The following is a 20,281-nucleotide window of genomic DNA, read 5'->3' on the forward strand; positions in this document are numbered from 1 at the left end:
TTATAAATGAGCTACACAGAATTTATTAACCATTTACAAAGTATCACAAACATCAGTTGTAAATTACAATAAGCACTTGCTTAGTAATTGGTTTATAAAGCATTTAATTGCTTATTAAAGATACAATATGTGAGAATTTTGGTTGAAAACATTCAAGACTTCAAAACAAAAATTTGAACAGGATGTGGAGGAATACCAGTTTTGAAATTGTGATTTCCTAAAGTATATCAAGTGGCCATATTTACCATGCTAACCAGCTTGCCCCTTCCCATCCAGGTTCAAAGCTCCTGTGCTCAGAGTGTGAACACAAACTCTTCCCCCGTGCATGAGCTCCAAAAATTGGGCCACTAGTTGCACAACTACCCGAGCTAACTAGCTAATGAAAGCTACAGTTGGCAGTATTTAGCTGTTTTGCATTTATGAATATTGTGCCTGTAACAGTGAAGTTACTATTAACCATTGATGAATGAACAATGAATTGTTTATGTAAGGGATAATGTATAGAACAGCGATCATTATTGCGAAAATATGTCCCGACAGGACGAATCGCTTATTACATGGCTACTTGCCACCACGAAAAAAAGCTTCACAGGGTGTGTCTTTTTACAATTTATTTGTTACCATTCATAGTGTTTTTCAGCAGAGAAATATAGTTCACCAAACTGATGACAAAGACGTTGAACAGAACATTCTTTAGAACACAGCTGATGAATCATCCGCTGAAATTTAAGTCCTCTAAACAGTCTTTTAAAACTGGCCCATACAGTGCTCTTTTTTGTGTTCAGTCCATATCGATCCTCTTCTATTTTATCAATGTCTCTGTCATCCAAAACTTTGTGCTGTTTCACTTCCCCCTCTTCACTGCTTTCCTCTCTTTTTCCAGTGACGACAACTCAGCCTTTTGCCAAGAGTTGAAATCACCATATTTTCCAAAAATATTAAAGTTTATGTGAAGCTCATCCATACTAGTGGCCCAGGAGTACTTTTTTTTCCAATATGAAGTAGGCTACAGATCAGCTGACGTTGCTTAGCGACTGAAAGATTTTAGAGCACGGAGTGCTACAAAATACATGAATCAGAGGCAAAAAGGCCACTTTCCTTGACAGCGGTCAAATATGCTTAACAACAGTCTATTATACAAAAACAATTGACCGTCGAACGTTGGGAAGGCCCATTCAAGTGCATTTTAGAGCAGTAAGAGCTGTGTAATATAAGGGTTATTATAAAGTGTTACTAATGTGACATCCTAAAGTTGACTTCAGATTATTGCTGCTATTAGCACACTCCCTTGGAAGGGAGGAAGGAAGGAAAGAAGGAAGATAGATTTTGTTTCCTTTGGATCATGAAAGCATTATTGATCCTCTTACAGATCTAATTGTTGGCAAGAAAGCTGGAAAAGGGTTGGAACATAAAGTTTACATTTACAGTATTCAGACACCTTTCAAACACTGACCAGGACAATCACAACTGTCCTGTCGGGACAAATCACACTAGGCAATCTCATGTCTGCTGGAAACTCAGAGGGAGAAACGCTGAAAATACATTTGTTGTCAAGGAAAATGCTAAATTGATTTGAAACACAACACATTTGATTTCCAAAGTTGACTGAAGTTCTTCTGGAAAGGAGCCAATTAAAGGGAAGTCCCAACCTGAGATAAAAAAAAAAAAAACACTGAGACTGTTGTGATGTTCAGCACATCCAAGTGATGTTTGGGATGCTGTTTTACTTGATGGCGTACCCTCTGCTTTTCATTCTGCCTCATCCGCCTCTGCTTTAATTAGTGATTTCCTACCTAGCTATATATCTCCCAGAATCTCACAAACAGGAGGCCTTGAACATTATTGTAATTAGGTGTGGGAGGAATATAACCAGGCTGAGGTTAGCTTGAACCTGTACGGATATGTTCTTCCTCCTCTTCCAATATGCCCAAATATATTCATAGTTGGATATCACTTGTTTACCTCACAGGTAATTGCCAATAAGAAAAAAGACTTTGCACAGAATATATCCACATCAAGTTAACTTCATGACTTGTCATTAAAGCACAGCTTAGCAAAATGTGCAGCGATGGCGTGCAGCACAATAAACACTCTCCTGTCTTATACTTCAGGTCCATTTTACTAACTCAGGCATTTAAATCTATTCTACACAGAGCCAGATATGAATACACACCCACACACACACACACAATTTGCATCCGTAAGAGGTGCACTAAATGCATCTGACACAGTGTTTGCATTGTGGTCTAATTGAATCGTCATGTTTATAGTGAGATATGCATAATACATTCTTCTTTACATGGATGCTGTTTTTATCACTTAGTGTTAGACTTCCGCTGCCTGGGTCCGACAGCCGAGGGGCGGTGTGACCATGACAAATGCTGATACAAGAGTGGGAAATTAAAGGGGGGACATGTTGAAGGATGCAGCTGAGAGAAAAACAAGAGCTTTCAGTTCATCTCAGTTGAATGTGCGTTACTGGCATGGATATATACCATAGAACACAATCATCAAAGCAGCAAGATGATTTATTTATTTTTTTTAACATAAAATCCCTTTTAGATCTCAGATGTGAGTGTGAGTGTGTTTGTGATGGTGCCTGTGCAAGGGAGGAATCTTGAATTAGGATATTTCGTCACATACCGGTAATCATAGTGCGTGTGCAGTTTTTCCACACGATTCTACATTCACCATTTATAATCAAATATCCATACACAGAATAAATTGCAAGTAGAGGAGGGACCCCCGGGGTCTGATGTAAAAAAAAAAAACAGTCTTGACATTGTCACTTTCAAGAATTATTGTGAAAACAGTGTTAGCAAACTCTTTCCTAACTGAGCCAACCTGGAAAATATAAGTCAGCTATTCAATCTTTTTTACCCCTATTTTGGTCTCTACTAACCCCAGTTAGCTTTGTCAGGCTGTGACTTATTTAAAGAATCTGCAGTCATGTGTTACATTGATAATATTAACTGTTTACAAGTGCTCCTTTAGGGAATATCTGGAGAAATTTGCTTTCTCTAATTTAACCCCTACACCTTATTTTCTATACCACCTTGGGCCGGTTGTTGAAATCTCTCCCTGAGAAATGGGGCAACCGTTCAAGACCCTGATACATCGTCAGTAGGCTATGAAGGTGTTCAGGCAAACAGACACAACTGGACATTTTCAAATCCCACCTTCAGCTGTGGTGATATCACTTCTGTGACTGTGGCAATCCTGGTATTATTACAATGACCAGTCACAAAGCAGTACACACGGTGTGCTGTTCAGGTGTGGAAATGGTGTCTCTCTGGTTGCTCTCCAGTTTGTCCAAGAGGATGATGATGATTAAAACGGCTGTTCTGTCTCATGGCTATTGAATCATAAGAACAGTAATGATACGCCTATACATTTCATCCATACAGGCCTTCATCAGGGCTGGAACAAAAATGGTCGCCTCAGTGCTCTTTCATTTAAAGTTCTGTATGATCAGTATGGAGAGGTGAGTAGTCACTAGATTGATATAAGCTGTTATAGTCCCATGACAGACTACGTTAGGTATGCAATTTGGTAAAAGGTCACATGGTCAGTAAGAAAAGGAAGGTAATCATTATTATTACATTATTAGTATAGGCAATGGAAATCATATGACAAACCATGTTTGGCAGAGAAAATCAAAAGCAATTAAGAAAACCAATTAGCACACAACATCTTCAGACATTTTAATATCCCCGTAAAGCTCAGTGTACTTGCCCCAATGAAGGCCTGAATGGATGAAACACATAGGCATGTTTTTACTGTTACAATTCACTTGCAATGAGATATTAAAGTTTTTTTTTTATCTCCTCGCCATCAATCAGACCAACCCAGACCTAACCTGTTATACTTTCAAAATAAGGCAAGCTGAGCAGAGAGAGAGAGAGAGAGAGAGAGAGAGAGAGAGAGACGGGGGGGCGAGGGGGGGACACGGAGGCATACAGGAAAAGGTAACTGAATCAGTGGAGGAGAAAACAAGCTGCTGTAGGCTGGAGATGGATTGATGAGGTGGAGAGTAACAGAGATAGACGGATGGATGGATAAAAGGTTTTTCATGCTTCAAGTTCAATGCTCAGTGGTCTTGGCTAGGTGAATGACTAAAAAGATTCCCTGTGTCTCCTGTAACACACACACACCCACACACAAGCTCACAAGGTAAAAACAATATTGCCAATGATGTTGCAGCTACTATTTTGTCTAGAGTTTCGTCTGGGGTTTGTCTGTATCCAATCATTGTTGCACATCTTCTCAATTTGTTAGTGTGTGTGTGTGTGTTTACTTTACCATTGAATATAAACAAAGGCAATGTTTCAGTTGGCACTTTCTTATGTTTGGGTCATTCGAGAAAAAGTCATTAAAGTCCAAGTGGAAAGAAGATCGTTTACGTTTCTTCTCCGCAGCCACGTATGTGAAAGTAATGGTATGGTCTATTTTTTGTTGAATTATAAAATTATATACAATAGGCTATCACACCACAAAAGAGACAAGAATTGGCTATTTAACATGCTATATCCTAACTGTATGTACCATCGCAAGTGCAGTGTTTCTGAGCTCAGGCTGGGTGACGGACTAGTGGCTCGGCAGCCCAGTTGCAGCCAGTCGGTCTTCTCTGCCTAACAAGCCTAAAAACACTTTTGTAGAAGAGAGTACCTTGTAACCATGTCTGAAATGCTGTTTGTGTTTTGTAAAATTTTGTGTTTTATAAAATGTCCCTGTGTTTTCTGAAGTATTTGTTGTTTTATTCTTTTCCTTTTTTTAACCCTTGCTGTTGGGTCTGCATTGTGTTTTGACCCTCAAGATCATTGTATTACATGGTACAGAATAATGGGAAGTTTTTTCCTTACGACTTAGAGAGCTTGGGCTGTTGCTGAGCTGGGCCCATTGTCATCTTGTACTGAATAGCATAGTAACTTTTTTTATGCAAATAGAAGTTAGATTAGTTGCCTCTATTATTTTCTCTGCTCAGATGATTGGTAATATTTATTAAGTGTGACTGTCAGACCATCATTAGGTTTGAAGAAATCCATTCAATTGAAAATCACTCCTTCCTGTATTCCTAGGTCCTGTCGTGGTCACCTTACTTAATATACTTTCATATGGCAGCTCTTATAATATTTTTAAAGGTATTTCTTATACAGTGCATATGGTCTGAGGTACGGCAGCTGGGTGAAAACTTGAATCAGCTGGGCCCCAGCATGGTGAGACCCCTTAGTTAACCTGAACGTGACAGTCATTGCATTTTGGCTCAGTGAATAGGCAGATGTTTCTGAGGTAATTTTAATTCTGATGCAGTTCAGACACTTTCACACCTCCGGGCCACCCGCCTCGTCCTTTGCAATCTCTCCACCAGATTTCCCCTCAGTCTTCATTCCTTTACACAGCAAAACTTGAGTTTGTGTACTTACTGCCAGTGTTCTCACTTCCTGGCAGTCATCCAGCTGTGTAACCAAACCAACACACACACACACACACACACACACACAGCATTGATGTATAAGTGGTTTTGATCCACCTCGATGAGAAGTTGAGGTGAGGGGACAATGGTTGAGTGTGTGTGTGTGCGTGTGTGTGTGTGTGTGTGTGTGTGCGCGCGCGCGCGTGTGTGTGTGTGCGCGAGTGCACGAGAGAGAGAGAGAGAGAGAGAGATCAATGTAGTCTTTTGTGTCTGGGAGTGAATCTTGGAAACACACACAGCAAAGCACAAACATCCCACCCACACAAACAATTACAATCACCTTGAGAAGATCCAAAATGATGTTGAAAACATGTTGCATCACACACATCAGGGCAAACTTCAGAGTTTGTTCTTTTTTTTTATTTCATTAGGTAATTTAACTCAAGGACATACTGTCACACATGTAACATCATAACAGCAGGATGTTGGGCGATACTGTGGTGACGTGAAGAGCTCTTACCTGGCCTCGTCTCATTACCAGGGTGTCAGATAACACGTCATGACATAATGTTGTCCACCTTGATGCATGTAGACTTCTGGCTTGCTTCCCCTCGCCTCTTCCGTTTTTCTCCCTTTTCCTCTATACCAACATCACTATCTGCTTTGCTTGTCAGCAGTGACTTTTCTTTTTTCTTTTTTTTTCTTTTTCTTTTAAATAGAAACACACCTTGCATTTATGTTTTTTTCAACCATGTTTCTGTTTTCATAACAGCAGGTCAGCCATTTGTGGAAGAAGCTTGTCAATTATTAGCCAATCAAAACCAACACGAGTCAAACGACATGGCACCAACCAGGTGCACCTACAGTTTGTACAAAACAAAAGCATAAGGAGACCTAGGAGAGGTCACATCACAATCTGTGTGTTTATAGGAGGGATGTAACACCACAGAGTGTCTCATTCTCTGCCAAGCATGTGTGATGGTAGATGGGAGGGGAACTGCAAGGAATGGTTGTCATCTAGTTAATTGTAATTGATTGTAATTCAATCACAGGTGGCTTTGTTCTTGCGGACAGAATTAAAAAATCAAAATAGTCTATACAATACTTAAATGAATCGTCAAATGGTAAAGTAAACTTTATATGTGATAAACACTGGTGTGAATGATGAATGTTGGCACACATCGTGTGTCATTTCTTTACTGCTCCAAACTGTAAATTCCTTGAATGTGGTTTGACAAACATTCTACTTGCTCAGTATTTAATTAGCGTGAAATAATATTATGGAATTTGACACCATGTATTTAAATATTACACTAATCAGAGACCATATAATGACCATTAGTCATAATATGTGACGTCAGGATTAGTATTGGTAGTAGTAGTAGTTCATCATCATCATTCATCACAGTGGCTCTGGAAGAAAGCTCTTCTTGAAAATAAAAGGCGACAACAAGAATAATCCTCAAAGTCAGAAAACACAGGCAAATGCACTGAAACTTAAAAAATCTTTATCAACTTCTTTAACACAGACAGTTTGAGCCTTTCAGGCCTTTTAAAGCACAGGTGTGAGTAATGCAGTTAATTGTGGCTGTCATGTCTTGCTTGGACACTTAAATAGACCACTGGTAATGTTATTGGTAACGCCAGTGCTTTTCCTCATATGGTTGTCTGGTGTAAGAACAGCCTCTGGAGTTAAAATGGCTTGGGCAGACAGCAGGCAGACAAGTTGTGCTACACTGCAGCATAATTGTAACACACCCTTTTAAATGCAGTGGATCTGATGCGACGTTGCTCTGCTGCCCTACCATTCAGCTGCTTTCACGCTCAGTTTGAAAACAATGCAGCTTGATATTAAATACCGTGTTTTAAGCCATTTATCTTAACAAGGATCCACCTGTAGGCTCAGATTCTTGCAGCTCTGACTCTGCAAGGCTGCAATTGTCATGTGAAATGACTGAATTGCTATTTTCTTTCCGGTGAAAGTGAGCACAGTTAGCCAGAATTGTACTTTTGATCAACAATGGACTTAAGTAATGATAAGGACTGATATTTTCCTTCTTAAAGTGGGAAATCTGCTTTGAAATTTTAGAAACCAAATATCGACTTTTACTCTCTGTCACGACGAACAAATCTACTCAATCACAACTTGACGTTTTGAACAAAACAGGTTATTTGCAATAAAAGGAATTGCATTTGTGCTTTTACAGTTTCATCTTTCTTGAAATTACATTCTTCTTTGTGTGTGTTAGAGGTCATACAACCTACAATCTGCTCTGGATGGCAATTTCTTCACTGTTGTCAGAGCACTGAGATGTCAGAGGGCCTATAATTTCACCAAAAAGCCCACAACAGTGCCACCAACAACAGTTTACCCAATACTATCACCATGAAAACAGCTCTCAAAACTGTTTTGCACACAGTTCCAGTGGTGTTTTTTAGTCTTGGATGAATTTACTCAAAACAGATCCACTCAGACTCATGTGCTTGACTTGCTTTAGAAATACAGACTGCATATAGTTTCATATAGTTTGTGATTTTTTCAGATGTTGAGTTGGTCACATCCACAACTGCAACTTGGGATTTTCTCAGTGATCTTTTACTTTTTCTGAGCCTCTTTTCTCAGGAACTCTTCCTACTGCCAAGTTTCAAAGCTGTCGGTAGAGGAACATGGTAAACACAGTTTCCCAATGTTGTGTTTTATGATCTGTTTAGGAACGCCACATACTGCATGAAAGTGTCCATGTCGATGACTGTGGAGGAGAGTGACGAGGGGAAATGTTTCAGCAGCAAAATCCGCCATCTGGAGAAAGCTGAGATAACCCACAGCAAAATGATCACCTGTCCTGATCTAGAAGACTATTTGGCTCCATACAAGCAACCGCAGATGACCTGGTATAAGGTACAATAAATGCAAGGAAATTACGAATAACCATATCTAGGTCGTCTGTGGGCTTTTGTACATAACTTGATCAGCCTGTGTCTTCTGTCAGGAGTGTGAGCAGGTTAAATGGAGGAGCTCCATCATAGTCAACACCACACATATCTGGATTCCTGAGGTGGAGGAGGGCGATGGGGGAAATTACACATGTGAATTACAGTATGGATCCAGACTGGTGCGGCGGACAACACAACTCAAAGTCACAGGTAGGACACAAAGCATGGATGGATGGGTGGGTAGATGTATGGATGGATGTATGGATGGACGGAAAGAAAACAACATTGATTTGAGCCATACATTTTGTACAACTAATGCAGACATATTTCTTCCTGTATGGATTGATGGATGGCTCCATTAAAATAATGCAGGGAATGGTAGGATAGGATGGAATGGGAGGGGTGTGAAAAAGGATGCTATACAATAGACTGAGAAAGCATTGAATAGGCATGAATATGACAGGGGAATGTAGGATTGGATCAAGTTGGATTTATAATGATTAATCACCATGTAAGCATCTCAACCTCGAAAACAGCCAGAAGACACTCACCAGCTTAGGCTGGGGTCCTGGTCAGGAGGGGTTAGGAGTTTTCTCAGATGTAATTCAGTTTTGTAAATGATCTGGTTGCTACTAAAGGGAGGCTAATAAAGAAGTGATTCAGTCACCCTTTCTTGAATTTGTTAAAATCCTTGCTTCCAACTTTTGGACTAATGGTGGGTTACATTTATCTCAGAAGTTAAATGTCGGTGCTGGTAATGACATCATACCAGAGTTGTTCCAGTTCCAGTTGAATAATTTTGAATACCAGTTTTAGCTAGGTTTGAGATTATTAGATATTGTTTACAATAGCAGTTGACTAACAATGCATTACAAGGTATGTTGTGCATACAAACACTGAAGTAACTTGTCCACAGATAGAAGCTGGACAGAACTGTTTTTAAGACTGATTCAGTGAGACACAAATAAGACAGAGGTGCCATCTTGGACTTTGAGGGCAGGGTTGGTGAAGTGCATCCAACTTTCTGAGTCACGGGTTGTTCCAGTTAAAAGTGCCAGCTGGGAACTCTGACTCAAACATGATTCAGTGGAGTAACAGCAATCTGAATGGAATGAGATAAAAGCATAAATAACTTACTGTACAACCTTGATGACTTGCGCATCAGAGTCAGAAAGGACTCTGAGGTAACATAATTGACAGGATGAAATGGACATTATGGATAAGGGAAATCTAATGTTACGCTCTCAGATTTATTGTTATTTAGCTCCAGTAAAATTGTTGTACCTCAAACACTGAACCTCGAAAAGGATGTTAATGACAGTGACAAGACTGTGATATTGACATACAAATGCAGGAAACAGACCTAGAATTGAGCCCTGTGGCACACCACAAACAAGATGAGAAGTACAAGAAGATTAATTACCAATAGTAATGGAGATGTTATATATTTTTTTCTTTATATAACCAGTTATAATGAGTCTGGACGGGATGGAACACATTTGGGAAATACAGGCCTGATAGGATTGATTCAACTATGTTTGACAGGTCAGATAAATTGGGAAGGTAGTGGGTCTCCATTGGGTGAGGCATGAACAAACAAACTGTACTTAAAGCTCAGATTTTGTTTGATTTCTGAGTCTCATTCCCACTCGTCATATATACTGTTGCTTTGGGATGGCAGCCAACCCAGCCTACACTTCCAAAGCGTCAGGATTTGACAGATTTGGAATGAGATTCAAAATTCTTAAAAAAGGAGTCTAAGTATCAGTTCAATCATTCTGATTCAACTGAATTGCTCAATTACATGTGCACAGCATCACTCTCAGTGGTTTGGGGCTGCCATCAGAGAAACAGAGTGGACTTGAATCATGACAGGAATATGTATTCTGTCTCTTTTTTTTTCTTTATGCAATGGATCTGAGTCCAGAGCATCCATTATTTTGACAGATGCCTAGACTCAGCAGTAGATCATTCATCATTACTACAGCACTTTTAAAATTTCCCTCAATGTACAATACACATCTAAAACAACTGGGTACATTCATAGTCCTGGCACCATTTTGTGCATTTGTATTTGAATGATTAAACATACAGTCTCTCTGAATATCTGCACATTCCTGCTTATGTTTGGTTGTTGTGCCACGTGCAATATGCATGTTGATGCCTCCAGGCACTGACTACACATCATGCGACACACGCAAGCACTTTAACATGCATCCTGACTTTTTCTACACACATTTGGATGTTGTTTTGCAGGTCCTTAAAGAGACAGGAGACCAAAACGTAGTGTTTCAGGCAGAAGTACTGGAGCATCAGATCATATGACAAAATGGATGTGTTTTTTTGAGCGTTAAAGCATATAAACCTCCTCTAGTCGTAACCTAAGATAAGATTATGAACCCGACAATGAGCATTATTTGTCTCCTTTTAAGAGCACAGGAGCCCCATTCTTAGAATATTTAAATTATACTAGCAGAATCCAAATTATCTCTCAAAATATCCTACATCCCATACATTCATTTTTGGGATATGAGTCATTGCATCATATCTCAAATAGCAAATGCAGATGCCACATTAAAGCAAAACAACAAATGCCAGCTACCTAAAGTCAGGAAGGGAATCGTGCTGTAGAGGATCAAATAGAGAAATGATTTTCTTAAGACACGATGTGGGCACATGACTCCAAGGGAAACCAAAATATGCAAATATGTTCAAAGAGATGCTTAACGTCATCAGCCCAAATTTACATAGCACGGTAAATTATCAGGTTTCGAATTGTGTCTCTTGGGTTTTTTTTGTCAGCGTAAGGCAAAACCATGACCAATATAATGCGACATGCCTGGAAAACCCAACATCCCTTTGATTGTTCTTAACATACACCGACAATACGTCATGAAGTTTGACGTCTGCCCAAGAAAACTCCACATGCTACTCGATAGTCACTCTCCATTAGCCCTGCGTTGTTACGTGGTCATCATCAGATGAGTTGCAGAAGCGAAACTAACATATGGTGAACTCAGTGATGTAATATAAGCATGAATGGATGAGTCCGTGTGTGTGTGTATCTCTGACTGTGCGTGTCAGCTGGATGCTGCGCACGCCAACTGCCGAGAGGCCAATTTATCTTGTCCTGTTTAGGAAGCTGGAATATGTCTCTTATTACTTTCCTTCCTCACTCAGCCTCTCTCTCCCCCTTCCTCTTTTTATTCATCCACATTTAGATCTCTGCCGCTTTCTGTCTGCCTCTTTTCTCTCCATTTCAACACACGGAGCTCAGGGCTAATTCTTTGGTCATTCCAGGCCAGTGCTCATGACCGGCGAGATTTGCGTGCATGCATGAATACATACTATATGTGAGTGTATCTGTGTTTGTGTCCATCTTTGACGTCTGACTAGCTGTAAAAGTAAACAGACAGATTTGTGGAAGATTTACTATATCGTGGTACTCAAGCGTTTCAGCGGCAACATTGTTGTTGTAAAGGGCTGATCCCACTTACATGGTGCAAACAGGGGTTTCTTCAACTTCAGCTCGAGATTTTGAGACAGCACAGTGAAACCAGCCTCTGAGACATCTGTCGGCGTGTGCCAGGCCTTGGCTAAACATCTCTGTCCTTGATTCTGTAGTTAGGTCTGTGTCTCTTGGCAGCAGGTTTTATCGCTGTGCTTTCAACATTAAATGGAGATTAAAGTAAAGACACAGGCAGAGCCTGCAGATCAGCTGCTGGCTATGATGTTGATTCTAGTAAAATACACTTAGCTGAAAAGAAGTGCTTGAAATAGACCCGAAGATGGCTTGGAGACTGAGGAAAAAACCTGTGTTCTAAATGTCACACTCTCAATGGGCTTCTTTCACAGCGTCTCACTGTTACTTCTTAAACATTTACTGCTTTTAATTAACTGCTGCACCTGAGGGAAGTGTACTCTAAAGCTGGGGTAATCTCTTGTGTTTACAATGCGGCTCACACTGTCAATTCTCCGCCCCAGGATGGTCTTGGGTCTAGATCAGGAGGGGTCTAAATGTTTTCCCTTAGAGAGCCAGAACAGAAACTTAATGGTGAGCCACAGGCAAAATGCAAACACCTTTTGTATTATACTGTTTTGCAAGATCTGAAGTTTATTTAAAGCAACATTTACCTTAAAAAACGGCTTCAGGATCATTTTGATGTTACAGCGTCTTGTAACAGGGTGAATGGTGCTATTTGTGCAACATGCAACACCAGTGAGAGGGAAGGATCACAGCGTTTCATACATGTTTACTTCAACATACCAGTTTTCAAAACATAACTATGTTATGATGTAATGAGTTCTGTAAGTAAGCACCTTCATTACGTCTGACAAATTGTTACAGACCCGGGATCTGTTTTAACAAGAGTGGTGTTGCACTAAGAAACTGTGAGGAGCGCCAGGTGTCACTTTTCTGCCAGGTTCAGATCATGAAAAAAAAAATAAAAATAAATGTCATTAGGGATCCCACATAAACATTTTGATTTTTTGAAACATATTTTGATTTGAGAAACAGCATGGAGCCCAAATTCAATCTTATGCCTAGCCAACGTTGGCTCACAGGCCCTACTCTTGGCAACCCTGATCTGGACCAATTGTGCAACATGCACAAGGCTTGTTTTGCGTCACCGTAGGTCTAAATACCTGCTGTCCCGGGGCTACTGAAGGATTAATATTTCAAAGAAAAAGACTAAAGGAAAAAAATATAATTACCGTGTGACAATGGCACTGTGTGGAGGGAGCAGTGCATGTTGGTACTCATGGTATTAGTGATCTGTTAAACTATGGCAACCTGCAACAGTGCCTGACTTGCTCCCTGCAGATGTACCGAATGTGTATGCCTTAATACAAGATAACCCTATCTATTAAATGATCTGTTTGCTTTCATACAAATTCATTGTAAACATGCCTCCATAATAGCTGACAGACATACTGCAAAAATGTGGGATTTACCATCAGTCACTCAGTCTCACTTGCTCCTGTCAGGCTCTTTGAACGCAGCTGTTATCATTTTTCTGACCGCCGTTTTCAAGCTCAGCATCCTGACATGCTGTGACACTGGTAATTCTTGGCTGCCTGACTGATGATTCTGTCCCAGTCCTACACTAAAGATGGCAGGGGAGGATTCTGACTCATTTTAAGTCGTCAGGAATTCATTTCCACCATGGCAGCCTGACACATTACACTCCCGTAAGTATAGGCTGACTAGACACTTTCAGTTTGACTAACTCTGAAACACTTTCTGCGGACTTGAAGAAACTTTCTCGTCTTGTGCTTGTATTCTGGGGATTTTTTTTCAATTTCTTGAAAAACATGTTGTCTTGTATTCTTTATTTTAATACTACATTACTGATGATAATACAAAAGAGTAAACTAGTTTCAGTAGCAGCAGATATTCACTATTAAAGGCAGAATGTACAGAATGTGATATGGCATCTTTCAGATTACTGTAATGGCAATACAATTGTCAAACATTTGAAACAATCCTGGGAAAACTGGTGCAGTCTTAAGTAGTTTTTTTTTTTAGCCTATTTACGTCAACGACCCAGATCATAACTCTGGGGGGAGAGGGAAAAAGACGGAGGTACATAAATCGATTGCTTCAGGGGCTTAAAGTACACAGAGCTGTCTCCTAGGTGGAGGACAGAGAACTTAATCAAGACATGCACTAGACGACATTAATTAAGAAAAAACAATACAAATGGTTCTGCTAGTTTTAGCAAGCTAAATAAGAGTTCATATGACCCCAGTAAATACCATAATGTGTTCAGAGCTTCGACTGAACATGGTTACTGCTGTACTCAGTTATTAATTAGAATAATGCTAATGTTTCCAATGTGAACAAGGACCAATGAAAACAGGGGAATATCACCTTACTGAACCAGTAAGCTTCTTACTACTGTTATTATGATAATTAAAGACACTACGTTTCTTTCTACTTCTCTGTGGTTTTTGAATTGTGTGTGCATGTGTGTGCGCGCGCGCGTGTGCAGTCATTAGGATGCAGTTGTTAGTAATGCTGTCTGATCTGTCTGGTGATCAGAGAGCACGCAGTCATATAGTATTACTGCTGTAGCCTGGGGGAGAAAATGGCTCCACAATAGATCACAGAGTGAGACACAGAAATACTCAGGGAAATGCAAGCACTCACAAACAAATGGAGCACACACACGGTCCGCTGGGTAGAACATATCTGATCAGGACAGCGCAGGGACAACTTGGGGTCAGCACAGGAGCATGGAGGGAGAGATGTGGGGAGGAACAGAGGGGAATAAATAAGAAAAAAGTGAAATAGGATTAGGAACAGAACAAGAAAGGAACAGGAATCAACCAGACAAGAGAGTGAAATAAGGTGGAAAAGGAGTATTAGTACAGGAAGTTAGTTTTTAATAGTCCTTACAATAAATATTCTGTAAAAAAAAAAGTGGCAAAAATGTTTTTGTGGTTCCAGAGGAATCTGTATGTAATCTGATAAATTGCCTCCAGTGATGTCCCATAGTGGCTTTATTGCATTGTGGGTAATGTAGTCTGAAGGGGTAGCGATTTTCATCATTTATCGAGTCCAACAGTGTTGCACAAGTAAAATGCCATACCACTGGGCTGCCTTTCAAAACCATTACCCACAACACAACCTTGTTGCTGACACCCCTTTTCATCCAAGGCGATACAAGTGCTGGTTCAGGAAAACTGGTACCAGACTGCTAACACTTTTCTGGTCTATAATAAATAACCACATACAGTCGCAGTCAAAAGTTTACATCCACTCATAAAGAACATGTATATCATGGCAGTCTTCACTTCCAATGATTTCTACAGCTCTTATTCTTCTGTGATGAGTGAGAGGAACACAAACCACTTAGTCACAAAAATAATACAAAAGCAAGCAAATGAAAAGTTGCAGATTATAAAGAGATTGTTTTGAAAATTGACCCTAAACAGAAAGGTTTTAAGACCTGATTTAAATGAGCTGTTTTTGCAGACCTCAGGTGTTCAGGAAGCTTGTTCCACAGCTGGGGAGCATAGAACTAAAAGATGCTTCACCTTGCTTGGTTTTGATCCTGGCAACACTGAGTTAGCAAGCCTCAGATCCGGATGCTTGGAGAGGCACATCAAAGAGGCATTGTGGCCCCAAGACCATTTAGTGCTTTGTCGGTAAGAAGTAAGAATTTAAGAAGTCTATCCTTTGACAAACAGGAAGTCAGTGCAGTGATTGAAGGACTGGTGTAATGTGTCAGACCTTCTGAGTGTGAGTGAGGACTCTGACAGCAGCAGGATGGACAAGCTGCAGCTGTCAGATGAAAGGTCAAGCAGTTCACGTCAAAATGTACAATACTCCATTTGGGATACCGAATAGGTCTGAAAAATGTGAAAACCATTGAAGCAATCATGAATCTAATCCAGCCTATCGTAGTCTCTGGGAAGACTGTTTAGCTTAATTTCATTTGGCAGTGAAACTTGCCAGAGCTTGCTTGCATCGGTTGGCAACTAATATTTTGCCAGGGGTTGAATCTGCATACACAATAAGTCGATAAGAAACGGATGCATCTAATCCTGTTTCACTTTATAACAAAAGCAGAGCTGGAGAAAAGGAATAACTTTTCTTGACAGTGGTCAAAATGGAGTTAAATTTCAACATGTTAAAATGTCACTGTATCAGATTCTTTGTTTTAAAAACTAATGAAATGTCAATAGCCTCAGCTGTACATTGTATCAATGTATCAGATGTTAGCATGCTCATGAGGTAAGCTTAAGATGGTGGACGTGGTAAACAGCTTAGCATCTGTGTTGATATTGTCATTCTGACTGACTTTGCATTCTGAATTGGGCATTCAACCCAAAGTCGTGCAGCGTCAGCGAGCCGATAGCATGAGTGTAGATTTCTTGTCTTGTCTCAGGTTTCAAAGTTCAGCTGGAGGGAGAGATAAACCGCAAAGCGTAGATTCAGTGGATGAAAAACTGAGCTAAAAGATACAGGTGCTGGCAGTAAAGGGGAAGAGATGTAGAAGTGTTCACTCTATCACATTAATGTGTATGAAAAAGAAAAAAAAAATGCTTCATCATCAATCTTTTATTTCCCACATCATTACTTTGAATTGAGATAATTGTTCTTTTTTTGGACTGGGCCAACCTTGTGAATGCATACAGCAGAACAGATATGTCGGTGAATCATAAATCAGTATATATCATTAAATAATAGTAAGCTATAACAATGGAAAGGATTAAGTGGAAAATTGGAAATAAGTCAGACTGTTAAAGAGAATAAATACATGATAACAGAGGGTTAATAAGAATCCTCCATGAAGCCAGAGGTAATAGCTGCATTTCAACCCTGATTTCCATCGTCATCAAAGGAATTAATTCTCTAAAAAAGATCAAACGATAGATTCTTAGGCGAAGCTAAAGACCTTTTTTTATTGAAGGAATTCTGTGCCGACAGACAGACAGAGAGAGAGACACTGACAGAGTGAACTCTCTAATCTTGTTTTTATATCTGTCATGTCCCACAGTGAAGAGCTCCATCAGCCCTGAGCTGCCTTCAGGAGCAATCTGCTACCTACAGCACCATAGCTCTGTGTGTGTGTGCGTGTGTGCAGGAGTGTGTCCGAGAGCTTCTGTGTGTGTTGCCTGGTGAGCCTGTGCAAACATAAGCAGGAGTATCGTGATCTATCTGATGCGGTGTGTGTGTGTGTTTGCTCTTGTCTTAAAGAGTTGTTGTACAGGGGGAAAATCAAAATGTGGTTGTACATGTCAGGAAATGGACATAAAAGCATCGAGGATCAGACTGAAGGTGTGTCATGTCCTCATACAACACAGGGCTGCATATTGACATGAAAGTTTGCAACTCCTTCATGCAACACAAACACTGAAAATATATACAATTATTTATATACATATACACAACAACACTTCAGCAATGTGATGATAATAATCTGGTCGTCATATTCACATCAAAAAGCTTGACATCAGGTTACAAAGCATCAACAATGTAAACACCTCTACTCATCCTGCTGTAGTCCTGCACTCTGTCCATTCAGAATAACGTCCTCCTTCGAAGGCGACAGCTTAATCCTTGATGTGGGTACAGTTATCTGTAAAGATGTGGGCACAACACAAGTCTCTTCACATTGCCTGGCCAGCCTGAGTCCTATTTCGTTTTCCTCAAATAATTCTAAAACATCAGCTTAACAATTTGAGTGAAAAGTTGAATCCACAAGTTATGGACACCTAAAAGTTTCACAAGAACTACTCAAAGACCAAAGAAGACCAAGGAGTCCTGACTGTCATGGATTTTCAACCACAGTCACCGGAACCTGAACCCTGTTAAACATTTATCGGGGCACCTGCATTCTGTGATATCACAAGAAGCTCTTTGGATCATTGTCAAATCATACCGGGCTGACATGAGTCATCCGGTATTGCATAAACTTGTCAAGTCCATGCCATCTTGGGTAAATGATGTTAGTAAAGCAAAAGTTGGGAATAGCAAATGCTGTTGATTGGTCTCAGACCTTTTGAAACAACTGTATATTTTAGTAATCTGCAACGATGTTGATCAAAAACACTTGTTTACAGAGCCAGGATCACTGTGAGTGAGATTTAGAAGTTTCATATTTGACAGAAGGGCACATGTCACAGCAGCATTTTGTTGCCCTTACAGATGGCCACAGATACCGCTCAGGTTTTTTCCTCACTGATCTGCATCATTTTGGCATACTTACGGTGAGCTTGACTAGATTGGATTGGACTAGATTTAAGTGGAAAAGAGGGGAGAGCACAGCAGGGGCTCAGAAGTATAACAATCAGGTAATGCAGCGCAAATTTGATAACACTGATTTCTTTGACACCTGCTGGTTTGGAGGCACGCCATGCATTAGTAATCTGTACTTCTTCAGCTACTACTGCTCTCGCAGCTGTGAAGTAAATGATTGAGATCCACCATATTAATGTCAGTATGTGCCCCGATGCACTCAGTGGTGGATACATCTGCTGGGTGGCACAGTCCTTCCCCCTACTGCTCATCAGTACCAGCTGCTGGTCTGGCAGCTCTCGGCCTGTGAGCTCATTGTACTGCGGTACAGTGAGGCAGACCACTGTTCAAGATGGTATTTTTAACAGGGAGATTTTCCTGCTGTGTTAGTGAAACCAGAGCAAATATTTTTGATGAAACATCTAGACGTATCCCAGCTTTGTCTGTGGTGAGAGAACTAGGAAAGCCTAAACATGTTTTTTTTTTTCCCTAACCAAGTGGGTTTGGACACAAACCTAACTGTACATTAAATACAACGTTGTCAAGCTGCAACATAAATAAATGTAAAGTTTAAACATATCGGTGGTTTTAAGAAACATTGCCACCATTTATTCTGGCAGTTAGGTTTCACACTTTGTGATGGGTCACAAACATTTTCTCCATCACAAAATCATCTAGGGCAAACGACCAAAAATTGTAGACCGCTGCCATATCATTCACTGTGGATTTCTGAGTAAATGTTGGTTGGAGATACATCACCACTAGCATCACAACTGAGGTATACACCACTCCAGAGCAGGGATGGGGAACCTCCAGTGTCCGAGTCGTATAAGGCTGTATAAACTGTTTGGTCCGCCCGAGAGGCAATCCATAAGTATACCCATAAAAAATTAATTCAGGAAAAAATATTTCAAATGTGCAATTTAATGCCCCCAGGACGGGTCCCTGTCTTTCCGGGCTAGGATCAAGGTCACTGAACTCAACATCGGCGTAACTGTCGTAGCGTGTCATCGCGTCGTGTCCTTGGTGATTGACAGGTGACAACAGCAGGAGACAAGTGTTAAAATGGATGATGGCGCCTAAGAAAAGAAAAGTTCATGCGGAGTGTCGCTCTCTCCAGGACAAATGGACGAATTAATTCTTCTTTGTGGAAGTGAAAGGCAAGTCCGCGTGCCTGGTTTGTGAAGGCAAACCTTGAGCGCCATTACAGCGCGAAACATGCAAAAGTGTACGCAGACGTGCGTGGATGAAGTTGCCGCTCTTCGACAGAGTTTGAGTGGACAGCAAGCAGTTTTATCCAAACTAGGAGCGGACCAGGACAACGTGATGCAAGCTAGCTTCATAGTGAGTGAGCTTAGCTAATTGCTAAGAAGCTGAAACCTGGTGTCCACAGTGAATTTGAATATGAAAATCATTTCATAGCATTCTGATGTGATAATAAATGAGAATGAAATGATTTGAGGTACATTATAAGGTTGTCCACTATCAATCTGAGGTGAAATTGTTGATTCGAAATGGAGAGTTTTCTTTTATTAGCAAGATTGAATTCAGTGGGAATACAAGTCAGATCTGTCATTTTCGAGTGATTTAAAGCTGATATATGAGATTTTAGAGGGCAGAATTTTTTTTTAAATTTCACATCATAATGCTCTGAAATGATTTTGAGGTACACTCCTGCTTAAACTACTAAACATCAGTGACTATAAAACCAACAGGAACAGAATTGCTGCCATCATACACATTTTATATGATTTTACATGATTTTTTTTTTTTTTGCTTTTTACTAGCAGTAATAATACAATTATTAAACTTTACAATGTATTGATTATGTCTACATTAATCAGGATTAACAATGTTAACAAGTCAAGCATGTTAAACTATTTCCAACAGTCCTGCTCTCTTGATATCAGTGCAGACTGGCAAGTTACCAACGTTAGACTGTTAAACACACAACATTTTAGGGTTTACTCGAGCTATCATTTTCTATATGTTGCCCAACAGGTACATTTGGTCTTGGCCATGAAATATGACAGCATGAAACAAGATTTTTAGATCAACTAGATGCAAACACTTTGACATAACATCATCAAAATTGGTACAGAGAGATTTGTATTACCACCAATAAGGGAAATATAAAGAAGAAGCACTGATAAAAACTGTCCTCAGTGAGGTCTGAAATGACT

At 40.1% G+C, this 20,281-nt stretch overlaps 1 protein-coding gene across 5 annotated transcripts in view; it reads left to right on the plus strand.

Moving 5' to 3' along the window:
* Positions 1 to 20,281, plus strand: part of il1rapl2 (interleukin 1 receptor accessory protein-like 2) — a 468,801-nt gene that overhangs the window by 322,902 nt on the left and 125,618 nt on the right. For all 5 annotated transcript variants that reach the window (XM_037076491.1, XM_037076496.1, XM_037076494.1 and 2 more), the window contains 2 exons: positions 8,126 to 8,312; positions 8,404 to 8,557. In XM_037076491.1, coding sequence (XP_036932386.1) covers positions 8,126 to 8,312; positions 8,404 to 8,557 — 341 coding nt within the window. The remainder of the gene's footprint in view (positions 1 to 8,125; positions 8,313 to 8,403; positions 8,558 to 20,281) is intronic.

The sequence above is a fragment of the Acanthopagrus latus genome, chromosome 18 (assembly GCF_904848185.1).
Source record: "Acanthopagrus latus isolate v.2019 chromosome 18, fAcaLat1.1, whole genome shotgun sequence".
NCBI lineage: Eukaryota > Metazoa > Chordata > Actinopteri > Spariformes > Sparidae > Acanthopagrus > Acanthopagrus latus.